This window comes from Rhinatrema bivittatum, chromosome 9 (genome assembly GCF_901001135.1).
Source record: "Rhinatrema bivittatum chromosome 9, aRhiBiv1.1, whole genome shotgun sequence".
NCBI lineage: Eukaryota > Metazoa > Chordata > Amphibia > Gymnophiona > Rhinatrematidae > Rhinatrema > Rhinatrema bivittatum.
In genome coordinates this window covers 180,871,614-180,884,041 of record NC_042623.1, presented here as the reverse complement: position 1 = coordinate 180,884,041, position 12,428 = coordinate 180,871,614, and the positions used below count along the sequence as shown (strand labels likewise).

The following is a 12,428-nucleotide window of genomic DNA, read 5'->3' as shown; positions in this document are numbered from 1 at the left end:
TACCTGCCCTTTCAAAGTTCAGGGTGGGGTACAATAAAAACATCAACAGTTCAAGAACAGGTACAACATATAAATACAAAGCACATAGCTCTTGATCAGCTACAAAGATAGCATTATGTCAAACAGCAGAACTGTCTGCCTTCTGGAATAAATGAGTCTTTAGGGTTTTCCTGAAAAACTTGAGTGTCTGAAATTGCAACTCCCCATGGAGATAAGAACAAAGTATAGGCCCAACTGTTGAGAAAGCATGTTCTCTGGTTTCATGGAGGTGAGCCAGTTTTGCATAGGGAACATAAATAGCTCTTCACTTGAGGACCTCAGTGAGTAGAGAGTTTTAAAGAAACAGTAATCCATGGTGAAAAGATATTCAATAGAATATGAATTTTTATTGCAAGTTTATATTGAACATGGTAACTAGAAGTCAGTAGAGGGATTGCAAAACTGGCGTGATTCGATTATGCAAAGGAGTATTTGTTAACAGTCGGGTGGCAGAATTTTATATTTGTTAGGGACGGATGACATAGGCAGGAAGACCAGTGAAAAAGGGTAGTACAATAGTCAAACCCAGAAAAAAAAAAAAAGAGACTGAAGTACTGTGCAAAAGTCAGAGGCTCCAGTAAAGGTTTCAGGTGACATAGAAACCTTAGTTTGAAAAATGAGGACTGGGTAAGTTTTAATGTGCTCATGCATGGCCAAGGATGCATCTACAATGCCAAGGATATGGACAGTACTGGAAATACTCTTGATCTCCAAAGATTATTTTATCAGGAATATTTGATTGCATTATGATTGCTTCTACTCAGGATCTCAGCTCTACACTCCAACTCCTAGACCAGCCTCCAGCCCAAACAAGTTAATTATCAGGCTGATACAGTAAAGTGCACTCCAATGGAGCGCACTGTTAGCCCGCGTATGGCCGTGCGTTTTCGATGTGCTATTTTTACCCCTTATACAGTAAGGGGTAATAGTGCGTCAAAATGCATGTTGATGGCTCTATTAGTTATTCCCGCGTGACTCAAAGTAAAACAAGAGCCAAGCCGCACATTTTACTCAGAAATTAACTCCTGCCAAAAGCAGGCATTAATTTCGGCTGGCACTGGGGTCGTGTACAGAAAAGCAGAAAAAAACTGCTTTTCTGTACACCCTCCGACTTAATATCCTAGCGATATTAAGTCAGAGGCCCCCAAATTAAAAAAAAAAAAAAATTTTTTAATTAAAAATCTGCCCGCAGGTCAGAAGACGGACGTTCAATTTAGCCAGCGTCCGTTTTCTGAACCCGTGGCTGTCAGTGGGTTTGAGAGCAGACGCCGGTAAAATTGAGTGTCAGCTGTCAAACCCGCTGACGGCCGCCGCTTCTGTCATAAAGGAGGTGCTAGGGACGTGTAAGTGTCCCTAGCGCCTCCTTTTACCACGGGCCCTAATTTTCATACCTGGGCTTTCTGTATCGCGCGCCCAGAAGAGTGGCCTGTGTGCGAGTTGGGGGAGCGGGCGCTCGCCGGCTCTCCCGCGCGTTTTCCTGTATCGGCCGGTATGGAAACTGAAGAGAATGGTCTGCATCAGCAGTTTGTTGCCCAACTTCTCTTTGATGCATTTTATTTGCCAAGAGAATCTAACAGACAGACTAGCAGGCTAAAAATGACAGCTTAACATAATAAAACCATGGGACATTCTTGATAGAACTGAAATCTTACTTGGAAGTGCTGCGTATGGGCTTCAGTAAATGCAGGCCTTGGTGGTATTTACCCTTGTGGTTTTCTTCATCCAGGATTCTCAGCTGAGAATGTACTGACACATCCAGAGGGAGGCCTTCCACACGGGCTGCCGTCTCAAGAGCATCCTGGCAATCCAAGTGCTTCTACAACAGAAGGACAACAAAGATAAGCAACACCATTCTATCCCCAGCAGCAAGACGGCACAGGTACACAGTGTAAACCAAAGTGAACGATCTCGGAGGGCATATATGTGCCCAACAATATGGATTAAAAGTGGATAGAGGAAGCATGAAGACCCGAGCATGTCCTAAAGAGCTTTATCTAAAGCACCGACACTCTGGACTGTTTGTGGGGCTTGAGTACTGGAATCCTCCCAGTGTTTAAATGGGTTTCCACAGGATTCTGCTTTGAAGTTTTAAAACCTAAACAAAAAAACAAAACCCCCCAACAACCTTTCCCATTGTTGCTAGAGGAGATGCAGTCATTCAGCACTAGACAGCCACATAATCCTGCAACAGCTTCAGCCACTATTCAGCCTCCCAGTCCCAGAACTTAACTGATTATGATGAAACAGCCCAAGCAGGTCTCCTGTGCATGGACCCATGGCAGAGTTTTTAAAAAAAAAATGAATTGAAATATTAAGAGCAGAATGTACTGGAACATATTTAAGCAGTGGGGGGGATTGCAATGGCCAAACCATTCCTTCCCCCAAATAAGAGAGCAACTTCTGAAAAAGCAGCAAAATCTCTAATTCAGCACATGGAGCAGTTAAGGAACACTGCACATAGATACAAGAGATCAAAGCAGTACACAATCTTATGTGAAGTGCAGTGCTCTGGGAGCAATCCTCTGACTCATGCCATCATCCTTTCAAACAAAAAATATCCATCCCAGAAAATCTTCAATCCCACTATAGAATCATTTCCATTAATCTGTTGGAGAAGGCAATGGGCCCAGCTATTTCCCTTCAGTACAAAATGAATGCATTGGAAATATTATGAAAGCCATGAAGACACATTGTTAAAGGCGCTGTAGCCAAAGACTCATGCAATGAGGGGTCCGATTAGAAATCCTGTCTGGTGGCAAAGAAGAACAAACAAGAGCGGAGCGAACACTCCAGCCCCATCCTCTCACTGCCAAGCTCTTAGAAAGCAGAACCTGCCCTCTCTTTTAGAGCAAGCTAGGAAAGTAGGGCACAGCCTGTAAATGCCCAGATCAGAGAAGGGGGGAGAACATCACGTGCCCCGATGTCCCCATGGCGACAAGATAATGCACGGTACTGGAGAGGCTGGGAAAATCCCACTGCCTGACCCCTGGGATTGCAGCAAAAGCACAGCACTGCAACTCCAATACTGTGCATGCAGGCATGGTCAGCCCAGCAGAAGAGATTTGCCCACAAGTGACATCTGCTTAAAAAGGTCCTTCACCTTTACAACACATTCTCCTGTACAGAGAAAAGATCCTAAAATGCAATCTAGGACAGACAGTATAAGACTCCCATGGGATTTGAGGAGTACTTTAGTCTCTGGGTTCGTTTTCCTCCCTTCTTTAATTGCACACATTAACAAAGGTGTAGCAAATGGCAAGTTCTTATGTAAACCGCCAGTCACATGCAGTGACCGCATGAGGAGCTTCAGCCTCCCTAGGACAGCTGCTTCATGAGCTGAGGAGAAATCAAAAGCTTTTAAGCTCTGGATAAACCAGGCTGAATGGGGAAGCCGTCTCCCACAACACAGGGCCAAGCCAGGCAGCTCCACCAACACTAGTGCACCTGGGGGCTGTATCAGACCCGGAAAGATCCAGGACATTTATTCTCCCAAAATGAACTTATGTTTGGGAGAAGGGGGAAAATAAAGCACTAGCAGAGACCCTTCAGCACTAATGCGATACACACTATTTTAAGAAGACTGGAGAAATATTTTGACAAGTGACAATTATGATTATAGGGGCTGAATTGTTTTCTACTCTACTTGTGGGTAGAAAAGTAAAGGCCCTACTGTGTCGTGTGCAATGTTCTTCATACATTGCACACAATTCAAGAGTTTTTAAACTCCATCCTAACCAATTCTGCCAAACCTTGCGTCACCTTTGTCTTTACAACCACGTATAACAGTACATCACTTGTCACAGGACGAGAAAGCAGAAACTGGTCAGAGTGTCAGGCTGATCTCAACAGATCAAGCACATGACAAGAATGCACAGGACAACGCTGACAAAGACTTCCACCTAAGGTCACAGGCCTTCCTCATTCTGGACTACTTCTCAAAGCACAGCGCGATGCAAACCCCACCAGCAACCACCACCAGAGCCTTTCAACCCTCCATTCCAGCGATATTAAAAATTAAATTAGCTGCCTTTACTTAATTAGGTTTAAAAAAAGAAAAAAAAAAAAAAAAAAAAGACATGCTCCTCTACAGCCTACCTAACCAGCACATTAACCATCCCCTCTCACCAAGGGTTATATTTCACTGGAGGAACAGTCAAAATAAACGCATCAGATCATCTGTGAGCAAAATAACAGATTTTCTTCACATTTCAGAACAGGTATTTTGATCTTAATTTTTCCTTGCAATCTGAAGATCCAAGTAAAGCTACAAAAAGTGGTTTCTCTGGCAAAATGCAAGAAGTGTTATTCAAGTCATTTCTGTCTACTGCTTTGTTCTTTTAGCAGGGCTGGTTATAGAACTACATTCATTCAGACGCACTAAGCTTTTTAATTCATTTTGCTTTAAGTATTAGATCACAAGGTGCCACAGGATGCATATTAAAGATTTTTATTTATAAAATTAATGAATTGATATATATAGATCTTACAATATCTTTCTTAGCGATGTACAACAAGTTATTACAAAATAATAAAATACAAAATAACCAGTCGTAAGCCACTTTGTTGTTGGTCAAGATAAATTAATTCATAAATCTGAGATCAACCAAGTCTTCAAATTACAACAAAATCATAATAAATCAGTTTTCCCCCTCAAATACATGGAGTTCATTCTACAGCATAGGTATAGTCAAGGAAAAAGATCTTTTTGCAACGTCATGTGCAGATGAATTTTTGGCAATTATAGCTGATGACTATGCTGTAAATGAGAAATTACTACTTACCTGATAATTTCCCTTTCTTTAGGACAGAGATAAATCCAGAACAAGTGGGTTATACACCTATACCAGCAGGTGGAGACAGCAAAGCTGACATCACAGTATATATATTCCTGTAATGACATCAGCCTGCCAATATTCTCTTCAAAAGCCAACTATGGACAGACTAGCAAAAACTTGAATGGATAGGGAGGATCAACTTGGTGGGGGTGTAGCACTTTATGTCCAGGAGGGCATAGAGTCCAATAGGATAAAGTTCATTCAAGAGACTAAATGCTCAGTAGAATCTATATGGGTAGAAATCCCATGTGTGTTGGGTAAGAGTATAGTGATAGGAGTATACTACCATCCACCTGCCCAAAATGGTCAGACAGATGATGAAATGCTAAGAGAAATCAGGGAAGCTAACCAATTTGGCAGTGCAATGATAATGGGAGATTTCAATTACCCCAATATTGACTGGGTAAATGTTACATCAGGACTTGCTAGAGACAAAGTTTCTGGATGAAATAAATGACTGCTTCATGGAGCAACTGGTTCAGGAACCAAATGAGAGGGGGAGCTATTTTAGATTTAATTCTTAGTGGAATGCAAGATTTAGTAAGAGAGGTAACGATGGTGGAGCCACTTGGCAATAGTGATCAAATTTAAACTAATAACTGGAAGGGAGACAATAAGTAAATCTGCAGATCTAACAATAAACTTTCAAAAGGGAAACTTTGATAAAATGAGGAAAATAGAAAAAAAAACTGAAAGATGCAGCTGCAAGGATTAAAAGGGTACAACAAGAATGGACATTGTTTAAAAAAAAAAACCAAAAACTAACAATCTTAGAAGAACAGTCCAGATGTATTCCATGCATTAAGAAAGGTGGAAGGAGGGCAAAATGATTACTGGCATGGGTAAAAGGTGAGGTGAAAGAGGCTATTTTAGCCAAAAAGCATCCTTCAAAAATTGGAAGAAGGATCCATCTGAAGAAAATAGGAAAAGGCATAAGCATTGTCAAGTTAAGTGTAAAACATTGATAAGACAGCTAGGAGAGAATTTCAAATGAAGTTGGCCATAGAGGCAAAAACTCATAATAAAAGTTTTTTAAAATATATCTGAAGGAGGAAACGTGCGAGGGAGTCGGTTGGACCACTAGATGACTGAGGGGTTAAAAGGGGCTCTTAGGGAAAATAAGGCCATTGCAGAAAGACTAAATGAATTCTTTGCTTCTGCATTTACTAATGAGGATGTTGGGAAGATACTGGTTCCAGAGATGGTTTTCAAGGGTGATAAGTCAGATGAACTGAACCAAAATCACTGTGAACATGGAAGATGTGGTAGGCCAGAATGACAAACTAAAGAGTAGCAAATCATCTGGAGTGGATGGTATGCACCCCAGGGTTCTGAAGGAATTCAGATTAAATTTCAGATCTATTAGTTAAAATTTGTAATCTATCATTAAAATCATCCATTATACCTGAAGACTGGAGGGCAGCCAATGTAAACCCAATATATAAAGGGCTCTAGGGGTGATCCAGGAAACTAGTGAGCCTGACTTCAGTGCTGGGAAAATAGTGGAAACTATTCTAAAGATCAAAATCACAGGGCAATTAGAAAGACATGGTTTAATGGAACACAGTCAACATGGATTCACCAAAGGGAAGTCTTGCATAACAAATCTGCTTCCTTTTTTTTTTGAAGGGGTTAATAAACATGTGGATAAAAATGAAACTGTTGATGCAGTGTATTTGTCAAATGCCTTCTGAAAATCCAAAGTCCCTCATGAGAGGCTTCTAAGAAAACTAAAAAGTCATGGGATAGGAGGCGATGTCCTTTCGTGGATTACAAACTGGTTAAAAGACAGGAAACAGAGAGTAGGATTAAATGGCCAATTTTCTCAGTGCAGAAGGGTAAACAGTGGAGTGCCTCAGGGATCTGTACTTGGACCGGAGCTTTTCAATATATTTATAAATGACCTGGAAAGAAATAAGACAAGTGCGATAATCAAAACTGCAGATGATACAAAATTATTCAGAGTAGTTGAAATCACAAGCGGATTGTGATAAATTGTAGGAAGACCATGCGAGACTGGAAGATTAGGCAGACGAAATTTAATGTAGACAAGGGCAAGGTGATGCATATATAGGGAAAAAAATTACATTGTGTAACTACAGCATGGGTAAGGTAGCTCCTAATATGGAACCTACAAGGAAAAACATCTAGGCGTCATAGTGGATAATATACATTGAAACCATCAGCTCAGTGTGCTATGGCAGTCAAAAAAGCAAACTATGGTAGGAATTAGGAAGGGGACGGTGAATAAAACGGAAAATGTCATAAGGCTTCTGTATTGCTCCATGGTGAGAGAGCACCTTGAGTCCTGTGAACAATTCTGGTCGCCGCATCTTCAAAAAAAAGATAGTTGCACTGGAGAAGGTACAGAGAAGGGTGACCAAAAATCATAAAGGGATAGAATGGTTCCCCTATGAGGAAAGGTTAAAGAGATTAGGGCTGTTCAGCTTGGAGAAGAGATAGCTAAGGGAGGATATGATAGAGGTCTTTAAAATCATAAGAGGTCTAGAACAGGTAAATGTGAATCTGTTATTTACTCTCTTTCGGATAATAGAAAGACTAGGGGGCACTCCATGAAGTTAGCAAGTAGCACATTTAAAAACTAAATTGGAGAAAATTCTTTCATTCAATTGCACAATTAAACTCTGGAATTTGTTGCCAGAGGATGTGGTTAGTGAAGTTAGTGTAGCTGGGTTTAAAAAAGGTTTGGATACGTTCTTGGAGGAGAAGTCCATTAACTGCTATTAATCAAGCCGACTTGGGGAATAGCCACTGCTATTACTGGCATCAATAGCATGGGATCTTCTTGGTGTTTGGGTACTTGCCAGGTACTTGTAAGCCTGGATTGGCCACTGTTGTAAACAGGATGGACCCTTGGTCTGACCCAGTATGGCAATTTCTTATGTTCATTTTATTTATTTATTTATACAAACATTTTTATGTACTGCCAATCGTTGGGAACATCTCATCTGTTTACAAATAACAATGCAGCAACAAGGTTTACACGGAACTCGAAACAAATAACATAATTGTAGCAACAGGCTTTACAAGGGAGATGGAACCGGGGGATTAAGTCTAAAGAGGGATCAAAACAGGGACAAGGAACAGGGGTATTAAGACTAGGAGGGATCAGAGCGGGGGGAGGAACTGTGTGTTGACAGCATAAAATAGGCTAGAAGACAATTGAGTAAAGATGATTAAAAGCAAAAGAGAGGCCTGGATAACTGGTTACATTCAAAGGGGGTACCATTAAGAGCTGAACGAAAAAGGGGATTGCGAGAGGCTCAACCTCTACCAACACTGAGTTCAGACAAACAGTGCATCAACACTAGTCTAGGGACTGCGTGGCTATGTGTTCCAGAAACCAGCAGGTCAAGAAATGGAAGGCCCCAGTGATCCACTATTAGCTAAAATGCCTCATCTGACAATACGCATTCTCCTGGGACGAGAGTGTCTGTTAAAGTCTGCTCTTATATTGTTTTTTCCTGCAATGTGCGAGACAGAGTTCTCCTGAAGATAGACTAACTTAAGAAATGGTTGGAAGTGCATCTCCTGTGACACTTGCTGTCTCTTGGTTCCTCCCTGCCGATTGATATAAGCCACTGTTGCATTGTCCTACATTATCCAGACTGCTCGACCCTGCAACCTGCCGCTGAACTGTAAGCATGCCAAATGGACCGCATGGGCTTCCAGCAACCAATGTACCATAGAGACTGTTCTGCATTCCAGTGCCATTGCGCTGTCAGTTACTGACAGTGAGCTTCCCAAACCTGGAGGCTTGCATCAGTCGTGAATACTAGCTAGTCCAGTGATTTTAGGGAAACCCTCTTTCTTTGATGATTCTCTTGTAACCACCCACAGTAGCTGAGAACAGAAATCCATCGGCAGGTGGGGCCAAATCTAACAATCCTGTGGGCTCCAACAAGACAATAGGGAGCGCTGAAGAGATTCTTATGCACCCTTGCCCATGGGAGGCACTTCAAGGGTTGCCAAACTGTACCTGCACATAGGACCACACAGTCGGGCATACAGTGTTAATCAGATGCATCTGCAATATTAACTTCTGAATACGAGCTTACAGCAGGAAAATCCTGCCCTTTATGTCGAACTGAACACCGAGATACTCTAGTGACTGAGATGGCTGAAGACTGCACTTGGCCAGGTTCACCACCCAAGCTCCTGCAACAGGGAGATCACCTTAAGGGTCACCAGGGGGGTTCTCATCCAGAGATTTGACACTAATCAGCCAGTCGTCTAAGTATGGGTTTACCAGGATCCCATCCTCTCTCAAGTCTGCTGCTGCCACCACCATAACCTTGGAAAAAGTTCTGTGTGTAGTGGCCAGGCCAAAAGGTAGTACCCAAAACTGATAATGGCATCCCAAAATCACGAATCGCAGAAAACATTGGTGCTCAGTTGGATGGGAATATGCAGGTATGCTTTAGACAGATCCAAGGTGGTCAGTAATTCCCCCAACTGCATGGCCATTATCACAGAGCTCAATGTTTCCATGCGAAAATGAGTCGCCCACAAAAGACGATTGACCCCTATGAGATCCAGGATGGGACGAAAGGAGCCCTCCTTCTTGGGCACAATGAAATAAATGGAATATCGACCCATATTTTCTTGAAATGTGGGTACTGGAACCACAGCCCTCAGACTGAGGAGCCTTGACAATGTACACTCCACTGTCTGTCTCTGAGGACAGTGACAAAGGGACACTATGAACACATCCCGAGGAACAGTGCAAAACTCCAGCACATATCCCTCTCGTATCACTTCCAGGACCCACTGGTCTGATGTGATTTCAACCCACCTCTGATAGGGGCACGCCTCTTTTTCTCTTATCTCCCATTCCCAGGGGTGGGTCAGCAAACCTTCATTAGGAGGCTTGGGAGTTTCAGCTATCCAAGCCCGCACCCCATCTGGGATGAAAGGACTGAGACCTACCGAAAGGTTAAGTCCTCTGAAAGGCCGCTCCCTCTGTAGGATTGAAAATGCTTGGATCCTCCAGCACAACCCCTCATGCCAAAGAAGCACAGCATCTGCTTCTTATCCTCTGGCAACCAAGGATTTGTCCCTCTTATTGGCCAGTTTCCCCAACTCATTCCCAAATAAGAGCGAGTTTTTAAAGGACAATTTCTTAAGGTTAGCCTTGGAGGTTGTATCAGCAGACCAATTTCTCAGCAATAACAGATGCCTGGCCACCATTACCGAAGCCATCCTCTGACTGAGGTGCAAACCAAATTGCAGTGTGCATCTGCTAAAAAGGCAGCTGCTGGCTCCATAATTGCCCTGAAATTCACTCCAGATTCATCGACCTCCTGAGAGAGAAAACAACAAGAGCGAGCCACCAGAAAACGACAAGAAGCTATTTGTAAGGTCATCATCACTGCTTCAAATGCTTAAGGATGGCCTCAATCCTTCTATCGTGCACATCCTTCAAGGCCGCTCCTCCTTCCATGGGAATAGTCATCCGCTTGGAGAAGGCACAGGCAAGCACATCCTTTTGCAGAAAACGCAAATGCTCTCATCATTGGATCCAGGGTACACAGGCCTTCCAAAACTCGATCCCCTTTGAAATCAACCTCCAGGGCCCCCGCTCAAGATCAATCAATTCTTGAATGGCCTCCATAATAGGGAAAAAATAAGAGGCCTGTACATAAAGAAACCAAAATGGAATCTGCCCCAAGAGCTCCCAGCATTTTTAATATATGGGAAATCAGAGCCGCTAACTCATCTCTATGAAAGAACCGCAACATAGTCTTATATGGTTCCAGTTCCGGAGGAATTTCCCCATCCTCCAGAGTCAGGATCGGCCTCATCATCCGTGCCATCCGGATCCCTATTGGGAAGTCCTGCTGCCAATCTAGGTGTACTTCAGCGCTTAACAGTAATACTGAGTGAGTGAGAAGTCACCACCTGCACATCTGACCTAACAAGGTTGGTTGGGGCTGAGGACTATGCCTGACAAAAGGATTTCAATTCCTGAAAAAATTCTACCCAAGGAAAGGCAGAAGGATCCGTGACAAACCAGAAGGCACCTGTGCTGTGCCTACTGAGCCAACTTCCCCCACTGATGAACCAGTTAAGGGAGTTCCAAGGTCAGGCACCCTCCTGACATGTATTACCCATCAGGCTGGGAAGAGCCAGGTTTAGGAAAATTAGAAGATAATGCTCCCTGAGCTTCTAAGCAGGCTGGTATGTTAGAAAGCATGCCAGGTTGAGATGCTCGAACATGACAGGCAGCACAGAGGGTAAGGAGCTTAGGTTTCTTAGCTATAGGCACCAGTCAGTCAGTACGTTTAACAGGTGACTGAAGGTGTGCGTCCAACTGAATTCATGCAGTAAGATATATGCATCCAAAAGATATGTCCCAAACTTAAGTGCACAACCAATGCAGCCCAAATTGTGCATACAGGTAAGTGTGCGTGCCTAACACAGATGCCGCTACCACCTGGACGCCAAGCAGGCACCCAACTAAGCATCCAAAAACTGGACGCACAACCTGGACACATAGCCAGATGCGCTTGCACGAAATGCCAGTCCTGAAGAGGGCAGCCTAACACACAGGAAAAGGCAGGCGAAAACACTGCCGTGGACTACCACATGGCACACAGAGAAAAACCTAAGCGCGAGGCCCTAGCCGTCAGGCTGCCCATGTCCCTTAACCTCCCTTGGGGGGGGGGGGGGGGGGGGGGGGGTAGGAACGGACATTCGAATGGCACACAGAGCATGGAGACCAGAGGAAGCCCTACAAAAAAAAACACAAACCTCTTTCCCTGCTGTCTTTTTTTTTTTTTTAAGCTTTACCTGAGCTCAGTCTGTCCTAGCTGAGTACAGAGACGGGCTCCGGCTGCTGGGGGAGAGGGCATATATCATCATCGCCGAGCTCTGCTTCCTGCACCTGCTACCTTTCTACTGTTTTAACAACTAAGTCCACACCAGCTGACAAAAACCAGCAACAGGATCAAGGCACTCATCTGAGGGACCACAGAAATCACCTCAGGGAGGGACTATTTGGTATCGCTGCAAGAGAGCAGGACAAATTTAATTTCCTTTTTAAAATTTCTTTTAAAAACTTAAAGCAATCCCCAATAGCAAAATGTACATCCACCATATGCTAGAGATGGAAAATACTGGCAGGCTGATGTCACTACAGGAGTATACATACTGTGATGTTAGCTTTGCTCTGTCTCCATCTGTTGGTAGAGTTGCATAACCCACTGGTTCTGGATTCATCTGTCTAGACACTAAGAAAGCTCTGGTTGATGATCTCCAGCAGAGTCGAGAAAACAATGAGGGCCAAGTACCAGCAACTTACATTTAAGTCTTACTGGAAGCCAGTATAATTTCAATAGTAAGGGGGCAGCTGACTTATGTCTGAAATGACCTATTATTACCCCTGCTGCCATATTCCGTACCATTTGCAATTTTCTGATCAGATATCCTGGAAGATCCCAATAAATTGCACTGCAATAATCTAACACAGCAATTTCAATGTTGTAAAAGGTTAAACATGTTTTGTCTCAAACGCAATCCACCATAAGCTGT

The 12,428-nt window shown here is 43.2% G+C and overlaps 1 protein-coding gene across 3 annotated transcripts in view; it reads right to left on the bottom strand.

Moving 5' to 3' along the window:
- ABCC5 (ATP binding cassette subfamily C member 5) overlaps nt 1-12,428 on the bottom strand; it is a 173,990-nt gene that overhangs the window by 121,312 nt on the left and 40,250 nt on the right. For all 3 annotated transcript variants that reach the window (XM_029616000.1, XM_029616001.1, XM_029615996.1), the window contains exon 3: nt 1,692-1,855. In XM_029616000.1, coding sequence (XP_029471860.1) covers nt 1,692-1,855 — 164 coding nt within the window. The remainder of the gene's footprint in view (nt 1-1,691; nt 1,856-12,428) is intronic.